This window comes from Rhinatrema bivittatum, chromosome 3 (genome assembly GCF_901001135.1).
Source record: "Rhinatrema bivittatum chromosome 3, aRhiBiv1.1, whole genome shotgun sequence".
Taxonomy (NCBI): Eukaryota; Metazoa; Chordata; class Amphibia; order Gymnophiona; family Rhinatrematidae; genus Rhinatrema; species Rhinatrema bivittatum.
Window position 1 is genome coordinate 233,420,587 of NC_042617.1, and position 18,584 is coordinate 233,439,170.

At 46.3% G+C, this 18,584-nt stretch overlaps 1 protein-coding gene across 1 annotated transcript in view; it reads left to right on the forward strand.

The window, feature by feature from the left end:
- Positions 1-18,584, forward strand: part of ANAPC1 (anaphase promoting complex subunit 1) — a 540,434-nt gene that overhangs the window by 494,856 nt on the left and 26,994 nt on the right. Inside the window, exons 27-28 of the mRNA XM_029596802.1 lie at positions 11,370-11,508; positions 13,735-13,821. Coding sequence (XP_029452662.1) covers positions 11,370-11,508; positions 13,735-13,821 — 226 coding nt within the window. The remainder of the gene's footprint in view (positions 1-11,369; positions 11,509-13,734; positions 13,822-18,584) is intronic.

An 18,584-nucleotide genomic window follows, 5' to 3' on the forward strand; every position in this document is an offset into this window, starting at 1 on the left:
AAAGGTACAGCCGAACAACACAAGGTTCCCAAAAGAGGGGAGATCTGTGACAAATGCTAGTATTCTATCCTCAAATATCTATTGACCTGCGTCTATACATGTAATGTATGAGCCAGCAGAGGACTACCTCTGCTCACCCTACGCCTCAGAGCCGAATCAACAGGTAAAAAGGGGAGAATTGCTAGATTAGTCACGTCCCCTTAATGCTCCTCCAACACAAGCCAAGAAACTCCAAGTATGGATACATCCCAGCCTAGCAATCCAGTAATAGAGATGAAAATTAGGCAGAGCCATTCCCCCCTGCTCCTTACTCTGCCTCAGCTGACTTGCTGGTTTATGATTCCAAATTATCCTCCCAATCCAGCTATGCAGGTGGAGAAGACCTGCACCCTGAAACAAGTATAAAAGTTTAGGCAGCACATTCATCTTTAAAAGGCTAATTCTACCCACCCACATCAGTTATGCAAATGTTGCTTAATTTTCCCCAGCAGCACGGCATCATTTCTAGAAAATAAACTACGCTAATCCCTGGGGACATGGGTTCCCAAACAGGAAACGCCATCCCTCGTCAACGAAAAGGCAGACAAACTAGCAGGTATCACCATCCGAGGATGAACCGAATATATTTCAGACTTATCATAGTTTACTTTATAGGTAGATAGGGAAACTTATGTATCCAAGTGTTCTAAAAGAACCGACCACGACACTGCAGGATCTGTCAAAAGACCAACACGTCATCAGCATATAACAAGATCTTTTGATCACATCCTCCAGGTTCTGCCTGATCTCAGCTACCAGAGGTTCAATGGCCAAATAGAACAGCAGAGGCGACAGGGCAACTTTGGCAAGTGGCCTGCTCTATTGTAAAAAAAAAAAAAAAAGGGGGATAATGAACCATTGAGTAAAAGGTGGGCTCTAGGCCTCTCATACATAGCTTGAATCCCATTGGCAAACCTGTTGGATATCCCAGCATGCCTCATGACCTGAAAAGGGAAGGGCCACCCCATTCTATCAAAGGCCTTTTCTGCATCTAATAACAACAGAGCAGCATTACCCCTCTTATTGGCCATGTGCAAAATGTTGAATAGCCTTCTACTATTTTTGTGGAAGCACCTTCCCTTCACAAAGCCTGTTTGATCCCCGTAAATTAAACTCAGGAGCACTGCTTCCACGTGTAACTAAAGGATCTTTGCAGCTATTTTAATGTCGGAATTCAATAGAGAGAGAGAGAGGCCTATAGGAGGAACATTCTTCTATGTCCTTGCCCTTTTTGTGGATAAACGAGCTAGTGGCATCAGCCATACTATCCAAAGAACATCCCCTGCTCTTTGAAAGAGAGGGAGAAGAAACTAGGTCATCTCTGACAGGTGTCTCTTAAAAAATGCCATCGGGTATCTATCTGGACCTGGACATTTGCCCGCTGGTAATGCCTTAACTGCCACCTGAACCTCTAATTCTACAACAGGTGCTGCAAGCATTTCTTTTTGCACATCATTCAATAGAGGAACATTTAAATTGTTCAGAAACGCTGCAATGCTGTCAGCGCCCACAGATCATCAGCACTATATAATTGAGTAATTGTTTACAAACAAATGTTCAATCTCTAAGAGATCTGTAAATTTCTCACCAGAGCACCTATTCATCATGTAAATACTAGCTTTACCTTCCCATTTCTTCACCGCCTGAGCTAACATAGCTCCTGATCTGTCACCATGCTCATAATACTTTAACCAAGTGTACTTGAACGATTTCACAATTTTCCCCACTTCCAAGTTTTTTAACTCTCTCTAGGCAGCGTCTAGTAACTTGTAGGTACTGTTAAAGCAGCCCTTTATATGTTTATCCTGTATTTTACCCTTCAGCTCTTCAGCCTTCTTTCGGCTCTCTTTCCGAAGATAGCTAACAAGGCTTATGATTTTACCCCGCAAAAAGGCTTTGAAGATATCCCACTGTAATTCTGGTGCATCTTCCCCCTCTGGATTAAATTCATTGAATTCAGAAACAGCCTCCCACAAGATCTCGGGGAAGTGTTTTATCCCCGAGAAGAAAGGTGTTTAATTTCCAAGTAAAAGGCCTAGGACCAGGAGAGCCACTTGGATGAGCATCTGGACAGGATGGTGATCAGAATGGTTCCATTTGTATATTATGTATATTATTTATAGTATATCTTGTGCTCCTTTGCATTTAATTAACATGTTACTGTTCCTATCGCCTTCTCCCCTTCCCTATCTTAGTTTGGGGTCTCCCCTTTGACCCCACGTTCTTAGTTTTCCCCCCACCCCACCCCCTGTTATTTGTATTTTCTACCTTTTGTTACAATGTAAACCGATATGATGTGTATTTTAATGTCGGTATAGAAAAGTTGTTAAATAAATAAAATAAATAAATACAATTCAATATACCACTAGAGATGACAATGAAATAAATATTGGGAGTACACAGAAAATAATCAATTCTACTATACGTAGCAATGCTAGGAAAAAAGTAAATGTAATCCCTATCTACAGGGGGCTGGCACCATCAAACATCTAATAAATGAAATGTTTCAGTGAGATCTCTAATACTAGTACCCTGAGTCTGTCCCCCTCAGACCTTAGAGATCCTGTCCAAAGCAGGATTCAGGCACTCATTCCAATCACCTCCAAGATATACATTTTCAAACCCAAAAAGTGCAAGGGCATCAGTCAGATGACGATAGAAGGCATGCTGGTCTGTATTTGGACCATAGACATTCACCAAGGTGAATTTGGTGGAATATAAAGTACAGTCACTAAGAGAAAGGAGAGTAAAAGCTTCCTTTCCCTGTCAAGGAAGTAAGGTGTTAAGGGAAAAGCAAATCTTATATAACACATTTACATTCAGGATTACGTTCTCAACATTTTTCAGAGTCAGCTGCATATATGTGATCGGATCCCATTTCAATGTGTTATTCACTATGACACCTAGATATCTTTCTTGGGTTGTAGCACCTAATATGGAACCTAACATTGTGTAACTATAGCATGGGTTATTTTTCCCTATATGCATCACCTTGCACTTACCTACATTAAATTTCATCTGCCATTTTGATGCCCAATTTTCCAATCTCACAAGGTCTTCCTGCAATTTATCACAATCTGCTTGTGATTTAACTACTCTGAACAATTTTGTATCATCTGCAAATTTGATTATCTCACTCATCGTATTTCTTTCCAGATCATTTATAAATATATTGAAAAGTAAGGGTCCCAATACAGATCCCTGAGGCACTCCACTGCCCACTTTCTGTGCATATTTTTAGTCACTGACTAATAAAATGCATGTCTGTCAAGGCGATCGGTTACTCTTTGGATTCAAATAATCTTCAGCCTCCCAGATAGTTTACTCAGGTTTTTTTCTTGACAAGAAAAAACAGTAATGATCATAGCCAAGATATCTGTTTCTCTTGGTTAGTGAATTGTGCCATTTCCTAGCGTGTAGCCAGATGGACTCAGAACAAGTGGGTATAGTGTGCTCGTGCTAGCAGTTGGAGACGGATCTGAAGTCAGCACGGGTACATATACCCCCACAGGAAGTGAGGCAATTCAGTAATTTCCGTCTCCAAAGCAGTTTGGAGAGCCTGCACGCTCGCTGAGCGTGTTTTCCAATACTACTTTCTACTTTCTATATTCTACTTACTAAATTTCTACAGAACAACGAGCCCCGCACTCCTGCGGTGATACCCTCGGGTCCCTCCCCCAGTTGAGTTTCCCGGGGTGATTTCCGCGATCCCTCGGAGGTCCACGCCTCGGTCCGGTGGCCGAATCGCGGCAGGGATCTAGCCCCCGAGCGAGAAGGGCTCGGGCGTGGCTGAGAGGTGCCTTGGTCCCAGTGTGGACTTAGAGGCAGCGGGTGCATTTCCTCAAGCGCGGCGGTGAAGGTATTTCCCCTCTCCCCCCGCAGCCGGAGACCGCACGGTTTCCAGCCGGGAAGCGCCGAGGATCAGGTAAGGCGTATATCTCTTACTTTTGGTCTCCGAGGTACGAGGATCAGCGGCGTTGCCTGCATGCGACACGCCGTGGAGGTCGCCATTTTGTCGGCCTTGTTCAGGTATTGAGCGCCCATGATAGGCGCCTGTTGATGGGCGTATATTGCTGATCGCATATTATTGAGCGCATATTGTATATTTACTGAGCGTATATTGCTCACCGCATATTATTGAGCGTGTATTATTGAGCGTGTATTGTATATTATTGTGCGGATATTGCTGACCACATATTATTGAGCGCATATTGTATATTATTGTGCGGATATTGCTGACCGCATATTATTGAGCGCATATTGTATATTATTGAGCGTATATTGTTGATCGCATATTATTGAGCGTATATTGCTGACCGCATATTATTGAGCGCATATTGTATACTATTGAGCGTATATTGCTCACCGCATATTATTGAGCGCATATTATTGAGCGCATATTGTATATTATTGAGCTCATATTGCTCACCGCATATTTTTAAGTGCATATTATTGAGCGCATATTATTATTGAGTGATATTCTTGGCTGCATAAGCGCCAGCGCCCTGTATTCGCAAGCCACGATGGAACATTTAAACGCCCCGGCGTCTCCTGCGGTGGCACCTCCTGATTCCGGCGTGAAAGCTCTCGGCCTCTGCTCAGCATGCCAGCTTAGAGCCACGCCGAGCGAGGAGCCAGACTCCCTTTGTGCCCAATGTGAAGAGGCCGTGGGAGCCTCGGGCCAGGACCAGTCTCAACCGAGGTTTGTCGACAGTTCCCCAGGGGCCACCCCGGATCTAGCGGGCAGTCTCGAACATCCAGGAATCCCAGGGAACCTGGTACCCCGACGGCTAGAGACCGCTTCCATTTCATGGGTGGATTTATTTAAGGGGATCCATGCCTTTGTACAGATGCAGTCAGCTTCCCGTCCAGGCCCTGCGGCTGCTCCAGCTGACCCTGCCCCTGGACCCTCTCGCCCTTATCGTGGGCACCCGCCTCCGGGCAGTCCAGCTCATGCGGACCCTGATGTCTCGGAGGACGAGTCCGAACCCCCCGAGAAGGGGGAACTTCCCTCGGGGATTGAGCCATATCGAACTATGAGTCGGTTCTTTCCCAAGGAAGATCTCTCCGACCTGGTATCTCAGTGCCTGACGGAGTTGGCTATTCCAGGCCCCAGCACTATGGAGGCAGCTACGCAGAACCCCGTGCTGGAAGGTCTTCGTCCTACAGCCCGCCATTTTCCCTTCCTGCAAGCAGCGCAACAACTGATAGATTTGGAGTGGACTGCGCCAGCGGCCTCCTTCAAAGGGGGTCGGGCCCTGACGGGCATGTACCCCCTGGACCCGGCAATCAAGGATATGCTGGCGTGCCCTCAGGTGGACGCCTTGGTTAGCGCTGTGGTCAAGCGCACTACCATTCCAGTTGAGGGGGGACGGCCCTCAAGGAGCCTCATGACCGGCGACTGGACGCCATCCTGAAACAGACCTTTGAGGTGGCAGCTCTTTCTTTGCGGATCGCAACCTGCTGCACAGTGGTGACGCGTTTCTGTTTGTCACAGGTCAGGAACAATGCTCCGGCAGCGGACATGGAGTCAGCTCTCTCGTTCCTCACAGATGCTGTATCCGACCTAGTCCGTACAACAGCCAAGGGGGTCTCATCCTCAGTAGCAGCCAGGAGGCAGCTCTGGATACGGAACTGGTCAGCCGATGCTCCTTCTAAGACACGCCTCACCAGAATGCCCTTTAAGGGCTCTCTCCTGTTCGGCAGTGACCTTGATAAACTGGCCAGCACATGGGGCGCCTCTCCAGTACCTCGACTGCCGGAAGACAGGTTCAAAAGGAACCAGCGCGCCTTTCCAAGGCCATCCAGAGGCAGAAGCTCCCAACGCTTCATTCCCTATGGGACTCGCTACCAGGCACCTCGTCCTCAGGCCAGGAACCAGTCCTTTCGGACCAAGCAGCACAAGAGGGGAGCCGGCTCGGGTTCAGGTCCCGGCTGCGCCTCCCAATGAGAATCAGCCGATCCATCCGGGGGACGGAGCCATAGGGGGCAGGTTAACCCTCTTCTACCCCAGATGTGTCGAGATAACGTCGGACCAGTGGGTCCTCACCATCATCCGAGAGGGCTATTATCTGGACTTCCATCACATCCCTCCAGACAGGTTTGTGGAATCCCCGTGTCCAATCCACAAGAAGGCAGCATTGGAAGCTACCCTGGCGAGGCTCCTGTCCTTGAAAGCCATAATCCCAGTACTTGCATGGGACATGGATTCTGGGCACTATTCCATTTATTTCATGGTACCCAAGAAAGAGGGCACTTTTCGGCCCGTATTGGACCTCAAGTCAGTCAACCGATACTTAAGGGTCCCGAGGTTTCGCATGGAAACTCTGCGCTCAGTCAAGACCGCAGTACAGCCAGGGGAGTTCCTCACAGCCTTAGACTTGTCAGAAGCCTACCTGCATATCCCGATCCATCAGGATCATCAGCTTCAAGGTTCTGGGACGACACTTCCAATTCCGGGCTTTGCCCTTCGGGTTAGCCACAGCACCGCGGACCTTCACCAAGGTGATCGTAGTGGTAGCAGTGGCGCTCAGACGGGAAGGAATCCTTGTCCATCCCTACCTAGACGATTGGCTGATCAGGGCGAAATCACGAGAGGAGAGCCATCGGGCAACCAACCGAGTGATCGCTCTTCTGGAAAGCCTGGGATGGGTAGTCAACCTAAACAAGAGTTGCCTACAGCCTTCCCAAACACTGGAATACCTGGGAGTCCAGTTCGACACCCAGGCAGACAAAGTCAGTCTCACTACCAAGAGAAAGTTAAAACTCCAAACGCGTCTACGGTCCTTGATGGGAGCCAGTCGGCCCATAGCTTGGGATTATCTGCAGGTTCTCGGTCTCATGGCATCCACACTGGAAGTGGTACCCTGGGCAAGGGCCCTTATGAGACCTCTACAACGCTCCCTGCTCTCTCGATGGAGCCCCCGCTTCCAGAATTACTCCGTGCATCTCCCTCTACCAGCCAGAGTGCGGACCCAGCTATGGTGGTGGTTGCAGTCCAACCACACGAGCAGGGGGTCGAAGATGTCCTCCCCCACGTGGACTCTGCTCACCACAGATGCCAGCCTGAGCGGATGGGGAGCACACTGCAAAGAGAAGAGTCGGGGTGGAACATCAGCCGACTAGAGGCATGGGCAGTCCGGTTGGCCTGCCTGCAATTTGCTCACAGATTGAGGAACAGAGCAGTCAGAGTGATGTCAGGCAACGCCACCACGGTGGCATACATCAACCGACAGGGCGGAACCAGAAGTCAACAGGTGTCCCTAGAGATAGCCCCGCTGATGGCTTGGGCAGAGGTGAATCTCCAGGACATCTCCACCGTCCACATTGCTGGAAGGGACAACACCGCGGCAGATTTCCTCAGCAGGGAAAGCCTAAATCCCGGAGAATGGCAGCTGTCCCCCACAGCCTTCCAGATGATTATGGATCAGTGGGGGACTCCGGACATGGACCTACTAGCGGACAGGTCCAATGCTCAAGTACCCAGATACTTCAGCCGCAAGCAAGATCCGTTCTCTTACGGGATCGATGCCCTGGTTCAGCCATGGCCTCCAGGGACCCTGCTTATACGCCTTTCCTCCGTGGCCCCTGCTGGGCGCCCTTATACACAAGATTCAGAGGCACAGGGGCCTAGTTCTTCTAGTGGCACCAGACTGGCCAAGAAGACCCTGGTACGCGGATATGAGAAGACTACTGGCAGGGGAGCCTCTTCCCCTGCCTCCGCTCAGGGACCTGCTACGTCAAGGTCCCATCCTTCACGAGGATCCAGCTCAATTCTCTCTTACGGTCTATCCGTTGAGAGGGCTAGACTGAAGAAAAGAGGTTACTCGGAGCCGGTGATAGATACACTCCTCCGAGTTTTCCACATCCCTCACCTACATAAGGATCTGGAGAGTATTTGAAGCCTGGTGCGACACTTATGGCACCAATCCACATGCGACCACAATCCCTATTGTTCTGGATTTCCTGCAGGATGGGCTTCAGAAGGGTCTCTCCCTAAGCTCCATCAAGGTTCAGGTGGCTGCGCTGTCTTGCTACGGTCCCAAGAGGGATGGCAGGACCATTGCCACGCATCCAGATGTTTCCCGCTTCCTGAAAGGAGTCAAGCGCATTCGTCCGCCACTGAAGTGGCCAGTGCCCCTGTGGAACCTCAACATTGTCTTGGATTTCCTCGCGGGATCCACCTTCAGACCCCTTCGGGGCCTGTCTCTCCATTCTCTCACTTTGAAGATGGTGTTCCTGCTGGCAGTGTGTTCAGCACGCCGCATTTCGGAACTACAAGCGCTGTCCTGCCGTGATCCCTTTCTCAGAATCACTCCTGAGGCTATCCATCTTCACACGGTTCCCTCCTTCTTGCCTAAGGTGGTCTCACAATTTCACCTCAACCAAACCATATCCTTGCCAACCAAGGCGGGTTTGAAGAAATCAGAAGAAGGGCGTTTGCTACGCCATCTCGACATCGGCAGATTGCTGCCCAGATATCTGGAAATGACAGACGCAGTACGAAAGACGGACCATCTGTTCGTCCTTCACAGCGGCAAGAAACAAGGAGAAGCGGCCTCTCGGCCCACCATCGCCCGCTGGATTAAAGAAGTTATCAGGGCGGCCTACGTAGAGGCTGGGAAGTCACCACCTCTACAAGTCAAGGCTCATTCTACCAGAGCCCAAGCAGCATCTTGGGCAGAATCTAGGATGCTGTCACCCGCAGAAATATGTTAAGCGGCGACATGGTCCTCCCTCCCTCCCTCTCCAGGTTTTATCATCTGGATGTCCAGGCCAGGGAGGGCACAGCATTTGCGAGGGCGGTCCTACGCGGTCCTCAGGCAGCCTCCCGCCCGCTTCGGGAGTAGCTTTTGTACATCCCACTTGTTCTGAGTCCATCTGGCTACATGCTAGGAAATGTTGAGATTACTTACCTGATAATCTCGTTTTCCTTAGTGTAGACAGATGGACTCAGCATCCCGCCCGGCTGCCGGTATACATGGGTTTCACCGATTCACGGTAGCCATGTCATTTTCTTACATAAGAGCGTCCCCTTTGCCAGGTGTCGACGCCTTCCGGTTGGGAACGCTGGCGGTCTCCAGCTACTGTCAATCGGTCAGGGGAATCCTGTTTCACTAATTTATTGATCGTCAGTACACATATATCCATAACAGCTTTTGCAAGGAAGATTACTGAATTGCCTCACTTCCTGTGGGGGTATATGTACCCGTGCTGACGTCAGATCCGTCTCCAACTGCTAGCACGAGCACACTATACCCACTTGTTCTGAGTCCATCTGTCTACACTAAGGAAAACGAGATTATCAGGTAAGTAATCTCAACATTTTTCATGCCCAGGAGGACCTGGGTCTAGTGGGGCATGTCAGATCTCACTGTACTGGACCTCTGACTGTATCTGATTTGAAGTAGCGAAGTGGCTTTTCTCCACACATTCTCAGCGCACCTGTTTTAGCAGGGGTTCCTGACACCAAATTGAATTTTAAACAGTCTGTCCTTCGGAGTCTCTTTGAGGTGTACAACCCAACTCCAGTCCCTGTAGGGCCCATAATTTTGTCCATAGTGCCATCCAAAAAATAAAGGAAAAACAGATATGAAGTTGGCCTGTCCTCAATTGTTTGAGGCAGCCTGTAGCTTAGGAGTCCCCACATGTTAATTAATTAATTAGTTAGGATGCAGTTCCAACACTGCTCTCTACATTAATGGTGGGGGTGGAAGGGAAATAGAACCTAAAGGTTACTAAGAGCCAAGAGTAACATAAGTATGAGAGGAAAAAAAAAAAAGTGCGAAACTTGCTGGGCAGACTGGATGGGCCGTTTGGTTTTCTTCTGCCGTCATTTCTATGTTTCTATGTATGTTTCTATGTGAGGTCTGCCATCCTGCTTGTCCTCGGAGAAAGTGAAGTTACTTATCTGTAACAGTGGTTCTCCAGCAGGATGTCAGTCCATACAAAACCCTCCTGCCTCCCCTTGGGTTGGTTTCTCCACGTCTTAGCTTTATAATAGACTGAAAGGCCCAGCCTGGGAGGCAGGGAAGGAGCTAGGGCTTCACATGCTTAGTAGAGTATGTTCAAAGTTTCATGCCGGGCTGCATCAGATAATGTAACCCACATGTGAGAACTGACATCTTGCTGTCCATTGGCGAACCACTGTTACAGGTAAGTAACTTAATTTTATTCTGTAACATATTTCAGAAAGGTGTAAATACAGGATAGAAATTTTTGAATTTCAATTTGCAGAACACAGAGGGAATAATAGTAATGTAGAGAATGGACCTTGGTCTAAGTTCTATCAGTAAAATATGCAAATTCCTTGTATAATGTAAAATAAATGAAAAAGCAGGGCCTTATGGCTGAAATGGCAATCCCTGGAGAGTGATGCAGTAAAGGAAGCACACAGATTTAATAGGAGATTTTCATATCTGGTTCACCCAAAAAATTGTCTGTCTGGTCTCGTCATATCTCAATTCTTGCATTGTGTTTATGTAATCTGTATTTTATTGAGATTTCTTTAAATTTGTTTTATTTCTTTTTTTCTGTTACTGTTTTTTTGTTTTACATTTCTGTCCTATATAATAATATCGTTCTCTTGCCTTTAAATTATTTTTACCTCTTACTCTTTTACCTCTATTTACCATATAGCCTTTTTGCTGTTTCTCCTACCTCTTTTTATTTCTGCCTTTCCTCCTCACTCCCTCTCTCACCTACCTCACTCTTTTCTCCCTTGTACCCCACTCATCTTCCTGTGTTGGTTCAGCTCAGTCATTACACACACTGCACAATTTCTTCTGAATTGACCCGTTACTTGAGGCTCAGCCCACCTCTGCTTCTTCCTTCAGACCCCACCCTTTCTGTGAGGGCATCTTCTGCTTCCTCCTTTGCATCATAAGAGCTCCTTCTTCTTCTTCTTCTCCTTCCCACAAGGAAATATTTGCCACCTCTCCTACACCTTTCCACAAGAGCCTCCATCACCTCTTCTCCAACACTGATGCTTTTTCCTGACTTCTCTCTTCTCCATCATCCATGTTTGCCCATAAGTGCTACAGCTTTCTTGCCCCGTGTGTCAAACTCACTACTCCTTTGGGGTTGAGTGAGTAAAGCTGGAAACTCCGAGCCATATTTTACAAGTTCAGATATGCTTATGGCATGCTGTACAGGAAGTCCAGTTACACCCAAGATATCTACCATTGTTATGACAGGAAATAAAGCAGAACACCTCACTGCCTCACCTGTCTTAAGCAGTTGGGAGGGGATGTCTGTTTCTTAAATTAAAGAGGGCATGTTTAGCTTACTGAAAAGACCAATGTTGATGCTGTGTCTCCTCTTTTATTCAGGTCTATTTTGTCCAGAGATGGAGTTCTTTATGTCAAACTGCGAGCAGGGCAGCTTTCATACAAGGAAGATCCAATGGGATGGCGCAGCCTATTAGCACAGACGGTAACTCACAGGAATTCAGAAGCTCGTGCTTTCAAGGTAAGATTCATAAAAGCAATTTGATGACTGATTTGTATATATTATATACTCTATATTACTTTGGCAACATATAAAATTGTCATGTCAATAAAGTTATCTGAATCTGACATGAAAGGAGCAATGTGACTGGTATTCTGTTTACAGCAAGTAGGAAATTTAAAATTATCATCATATTAACAGAATTTGAAGGAAAAAATATACAAAGATTTTCTTTAAAAAAAAAAAAATACATAGCACTTTCTTTATATATTGAATTGTCAGTGTACCCATAAGATAATTCCTTTGATTGTAGCCTAGGGAGATTGTCACCCTAAAGGTCATAAATTGTGAGCAGTGCAGAGGGAATCTGAACTGTTTCCAAGTTTCTCAGCCATTCTTCTTGAGTTAACCAAGCAGTATATTCTTAGAGCCTTCCCTAGACATGAGAATCGTAATCCAGTTCTGTGAAGCTGATTTCAATGGACTAGACAACATTATGAAAGTCATTCCACTGCTGGCCCAGTAATTAGCAATTTGCCTCCCTAAGTACATGTCAGGATTCCATGCCCAGTCCCAGTAGCTCCTTCTCAGGCTCACTAGAGCTTGCAGCACTGCTGAATTAGTAGCCAATGCCTTTGGGAGAACAGCCAGGTACTGCTTTTCACTTAGTTCCAGCCAGTGAACTGAATTGGCAAAAACTTTAAAGGGAACTTGCATCCTGCTTTCTCAGCCAGGTCTTGGCCTCTCCATTGAAGCCTGTCAATTCAGATCACTTGAACCTATAATGATTGAGAGTTTAAGATTGTCTTATTATATACTTTATACATATAGGGGACAATTTTCAAAAACCCACCCTGCGTGCAAAATATGGAGGTACTTTTATCCAATTTTAGATAGATTTTAAAACACAAATTATCCAGCTAGCTTTTATTTAAAAATCCACCAAAAGGAAGGTAAAAGAATCCATGTATACTTACACCTGCTATTTCTGTGGGTCATAGGTTTCAGAACAGGGAGGCTGCATGGGCCATGGTCCTCCTACAGGTTCCTCCAGCAATGGGAGAAATCTCATTGGTAGCAGTGGGACAGCACATTATTTCCTTTCCGCTGCCCCCACTCCTGTGGCACTACTACGGTCCCTTCTCTCGCCCTCCCTGCTCCTAAAAAATCAAAGAATCACATCCTTGCAGTGCGTCAGGCCGCTTCCTCCTTCTCGGCCTGCAGGAATTAGGCGAACTTCCAGTATTGAGTGGTTTGAGGAAGACAGGTCTCTGGCAGTGATCAGGGCTGGCAGCAAGCAAGGGTATCAGAGTCCAGACCAATGTCGGGGCAGGCAGCGAGCAAACAGTATTCGGGTCCAAGCTGGGGTCAGGGCAGGTAGCAGTCCAGAAGAGCAGTCAGAATCTGAGGTCAGGGTCAAAACCAGGAGTCAAGCAGAAACGAAAAGGCAAGAGACAGGGGACCGGAACACAGGCAGGATGACAGTCAAGGCAAAGAGACAATGACACAAGGCAAGACAAGGAGACAGCAAAGGAAGGCAAGGAGACAATAGCAGCAAGCACTGCAACACAAGGTTTAAATAGTCGGACCGCCTATGTCATCAAGGAGTGCCAACTGAAGAGTTTCTCGCCTCTGGGCCTTTAAGAAGCACCATGAGTGCACCTAGGAGATCATGGGGACAGCATCTCAGCTGCATCGGGAAAAAGGCATTCCACTGCCCTTGATGTGGGTTGACTTACAGAGTAAAAACTACCCTCGTATATTGAAAAATTCTATATACAAACATAGTTTATTTCCCCCCAACATGCTTCAGGAATGCCTATTTTTCAATTGGATAAAAGTACATTCATTGTGAAATACGTGCTTACTTTTGCCTGCTAAACGGTGATACATTTTGTTTTGTACAGATCGACCCTTGTAACACCCAAATTTATGTAGATAAAGCCCAACTCTTAAAAATAGCAACATAGTGATAAGATTATTTGGTACGTTCAGTAGGTGATTTTAATAGCCATGTGCCCTTTGTTGAGTTATCTTAAGTGTTGGATATGGGTGTAAATAAGGAAAGTATTGGGAGCCATGCTTGAATGGGGGTTCCATAATGAGAGAAACTTTGCTTTGTACAATTTTAAATAGTATCTGTTGGTGGAAGGTGAGGAAGTAGAGTTTAAATTTTAGTATGATAATATAAAAAGTATGATGGAAAAATATATTCTTTTTCAAAAGAGTTTTCTTGTCTCATTTTAGCCAGAAGCTATTTCTGCCTTCACCTCGGATCCAGCACTGCTCTCATTTGCTGAATATTTCTGCAAACCAACACTGAACATGGGCCAGGTATATATATATATATACTACTACTAGCGGTACCCGGCCACGCGTTGCAGTGGCAGAGTCAGGTTTTTTACCCTCCCTCCCCCTTCCCCTTGCTCATTTACCTCAGTCACTCATCCTCCTCCCCCTTGGTCACTCACCCCCCCCTTCCCTCCCCTGTCCCCACTCCAACTCTCTCCCCTCACACTCACCTCTCCCCTCATTCTCCCTCCCCTGAAATGTATGCTTCCTTAGGTAAGAGGACCCAGACTGTAAGAAGCAGCTAGGATGCCGATTGAGAAAAAAACACCGAAATAGAAATTGGTGGTGGTAAACGTGGTCCGTCAGTGGGAGGTTGTGCGTGTTCTGTATCAAATTAGGGGAGTGCCTAACCAAGTTAGCACTCTCTGTTTAGTTAAGTGTTTTGTAGAGGGCTAATTTGGTGCCTTTCCGAGATCAGGGATGTTTTGTGTTTGTGTGTGCCCTCCGTCTTTCCACCCCAAAAAACCCCCACCATAAACGCAGTGTTTAAATACGCACCCCACACCCACCCCCCCCCCGGCGAAATACAGTAACCCGCCCTCCCGCCCCCCGCGAGAGTTACAGAATGACCGAAACACCCCCTCCCCCCCTGAACACTCGCGCAAGAAAATAACTATGGTCCCCCACCGTGCAGCCCCCCGGATACCTGTGCAAACAGTCGGTGGAGCGGGTGTTCGGTTCGGGATCGAAGTCTTGGGTTCGGGCCGTCGGCTGCTAGCAATGAAAATGGCTCCGACGGCCCTTTGACCTGACTATGTCACTGTGGAGGAGTAATGGGAGCGCTAGGTTCCCTGACATAGTAAGGGTAAAGGTCCGCTGGCTGCCAGTCCTGAAAATGGCGTCGACAGGCCCTCGCCCTTACTATGTCACATGGGCTACTGCTGCCATTGTTCTCCGAATGGCTTAGTAAGGAAAAGGGCTGTTGGCGCCATTTTGATTGCTGGCAGCCGACGGCCGTAGTGTACGCGATGTGTCCCGGACCATTCTTGGCCCCCCGCTGGAGCAGCGCGGACCTGTTTCTCCAGGCACCTCCACACAAATCCTTTATCCACAATTCACTTCAAAAACGAATACTGTCATCCACCGGACCACAGCTATGGAACACACTACCCCCAGATCTACGCCTGGAACAATGTCTTCTTTCCTTCAGAAAGAAACTGAAAACTTGGCTGTTCTCTCAAGCCTTTCCAGTATGAGATTCTCCCCAACTAACAATGACTTGCAAATCTATATTGTATATAGTTGCCTGTTGCACATTTTCTTAAAAAGTGTTATCTAAATCTAATTCCTTCTACTTTCAATTGTCCTGAATTACTCTCCCCGTTCATTGTAACTTTCACTTTTATTATTTATGGGTTTCCCCTGGTTTTATGTAAACCGGTACGATAAGACATGGTCTTGAGCATCGGTATATTAAAAGAATTTAAATAAATAAAAATAAATAAGTAAGTCCAATTGGCATGTGTGTGGGGGGGGGGGGGGGGGGGTGAGGAGTGTGGATTTCTGTGTGTTCGGAGGGTGTGTGAATTACCGTATTTTTCGCTCCATAAGACGCACCTGACCATAAGACGCACTTAGGATTCAGAGGGGGAAAATTAAAAAAAAAAAAATTGTGCTAAACCGGCTCTGCGTCTGGGCGTCTTATGGAGCAAATTAGGGGAGTGCATAGTTTTTTTTTTTCTCCCCATTTTGTTTTCGGGTCTGGGGAGGGCCATTTCGGTCCACTCCCCAGATCAGAAAATTTTTCTTTCTGTGGGAACCCCCAAAACCCCCCCCCATCCCAACCCTTTAAATTAACAACCTCCACCCCCCTGACCCCCCCAAGACCTGCCGAATTAATTTCCTGCAACCCCCCACCCTCCTGACCCCCCCAAGACCTGCCGAATTAATTTCCTGCAACCCCCCCAAGACCTGCCAAACGTCCCTGGTGGTCCAGCGGGGGTCCGGGAACGATCTCCTGGGCGTGAGCCGTCGGCTGCCAGTAAACAAAATGGCGCCGACGGCCCTATGCCCTCACTATGTCACTGAGACCGACCAATAGCAGCGATCGGTCTCAGTGACATAGTGAGGGCATAGGGCCGTCGGCGCCATTTTGTTTACTGGCAGCCGACGGCCCACGCCCAGGAGATCGTTCCCGGACCCCCGCTGGACCACCAGGGACGTTTGGCAGGTCTTGGGGGGGGGTCAGGAGGGTGGGGGGTTGCAGGAAATTAATTTGTCAGGTCTTGGGGGGGGGGGGGGGTTGTAGGAAATTAAGTCGGCAGGTCTTGGGGGAGTCGGGGGGGGGGTGTTTGTTAGATTTTTGTTTGGTTTTTTTTTTATATTCGCTCCATAAGACGCACATACATTTTCCCCCCACCTTTGGGGGAAAAAAAGTGCGTCTTATGGAGCGAAAAATACGGTAAATACATTTGTCATGTGTGTGGGGTGTGTGAGTGTTTGTGAAAGGTGTAAGAGGTTGCGCTGACGTCCACCAGATGTCGCTGTTTTGTGGAACCAATTTTTAAACCTTTTTTACCTGTCACAGGTGTGACGTATATGTAATGTAAGTACAGAAGAACCTTCCCGTATGCGAAAGGAAGGTTGTGTCCAAATTTGAAAGCAATCGGTGCAGTGGTTTCTGAGATTAGCGATTTTGTACAAACTATTGAACATTTTTATTTATATAGATAGACCATTTGATCTTCATCAGCACAGAATTCAGTGTCATAGTAAAGACAATTCTCAGTTTTGGTGTCACTTTTTTTATCAAGACATTGAAAATGCCATAAAACAGATTTAAACATAGGACCATGACAGATGATTTCACATGACAGTGGTGTCTCATCATCTTCTTTAGCAAGTTAGATCAATGCACATGAATAGCTTTCAGTATGGAATGCATTACAGTTAAAGAGGATCTTGTCAGACTTCATAGGCAAAGCCCTTCAGAGAGAGACATACCAAGAGCCCATAAGCTGGAAGTTCTGGTTCATATTTTAGTTTCTGTTCTGCTTGGCAGCTTTCACAGCCCCTGGGAGCAGAGCTGAGGAAGCTGGGAATTTCAGTCTTCTCTCAACAATACAACTTGAGGCCAGACACATTAGCTGAGTTCCAGAGTGAGCTGCAATTCATTGACCCCTGGCCAAAGCCTGTCATTACAGTGACTGGGCTAAGTTGGGATGAAGGAATATAAAAGGAGAGGAGAAATATCAGTAGTTGTGTGGTGGTGTGACTAAAGTCAGAGGTTCTCTGAATTATTAACCATGTTTGTGGTGGGCTTATTTGGATCTGAAGTCTTATTTGGAGCATCAACATCCAAAATGTTGGTAAAATATGCAGTGTAGAGACTATTTTTTTTCCTTTTCCTTTCTTTCCTTCATGTTATCAAGTATGAATGAATTGTCCTTTTCCTAGTTCAGAGAAAATAAACTTTGTCCTCCTGATTAATACCTCTTATAAAGGACAGAGTCCTGTCTTCCTCAGTGTAACTGGTCCCAAATGTTTTTTTATTTAAGAATTATTTGGGCCGTGTTGATTAATTATTGTTAATTCGAGTTTAATAGTCTTGTCCTGCGGGTAAAATTTAATTCTCTGTCAACAAGCAGCATGAATTAGCCATTACATGTGAGTGATGTTGTTGACACGGACACAGTTCTCAGAGCACAGTAATCACTGAACATGTGTGGGAGTACGTGTGCACACACACTGCCTCGTAAGCTCCTCAGTCTTTCTTCATCTGTTACTGCACTGGTGTCCCAGTTTCTCCTAACAAGCTTTTTCTGCTTTTTGAACCCAGTGTCCTATATGCCTCATTGTTTGAAAATGTTTCTATCCCTGCCTTGGCAGCCCCTCAAACAGAACTTTTAATCTCTAAACAAAATAAAAATAAGATATCAAAGAGCACAGAGAAGCCTAAGGCCCACATCTCTTGCCTGTAAATATCCATCACACTGTTTGGGCTCAGACCATGACTTCTCAAATTGCTACAGCTGTGGTCAGATGTCAGTATATTATTTATTTGTTTAAAAAATGTTTATATTCCACCTATATCAACCAATACATGCTAGGCGGATTACAATGCCATACAAAATTCATAACATTTATAAATGCATTCAGTAGTTAAAACAATATTAGTACAATTATTAAAACAAAAAAAGCATAACAAGAATTTCCTGAATTAAGCACTTTAAAAGCACACCATCTTAACATTAGAAATGAAAGCCTATCTAAACAATTGTGTCTTGAGTTATTTTCTGAATAATTTTATATTGCTACAGGCCTGTAAGGTCTCAGATAGAGCATTCCATAACTTTGGTCCTGAAGAGGGAAAAGTCCTAACTCACATCTCTTGCAATCGTGCTGTCTGAATGATAGAATTACAAATAAATCATAGCTAAAGTGTCTCCTTTCACATCAAAATACAGTTGTAAATCATCAGCATGCATCCTAAATGTAATTGCATTGGTGTCAAGTACAGAGCATAAAGGCCTTCGGTCTAAATTAAATAAAGCTGCAGCCAATACAGAGCCCTGTGGGACACCACTTGTTACATCAAGCCAAACTGATTGTTCTCCTCCAAAAGAAACCTGTTGTTTTCTTGCTTCCAAATAAGAGGTAATCCCCATAGATCTCAATCTTTCCAACAGCACATCATGTGAAACTGTGTCAAATGCTGAAGATACATCTATCTTTATCTTTAGTAAAATTTGTGAATCGCTTAACATGAATCTAAGTGATGTACAAAAAAAAAATCATAAAAATTC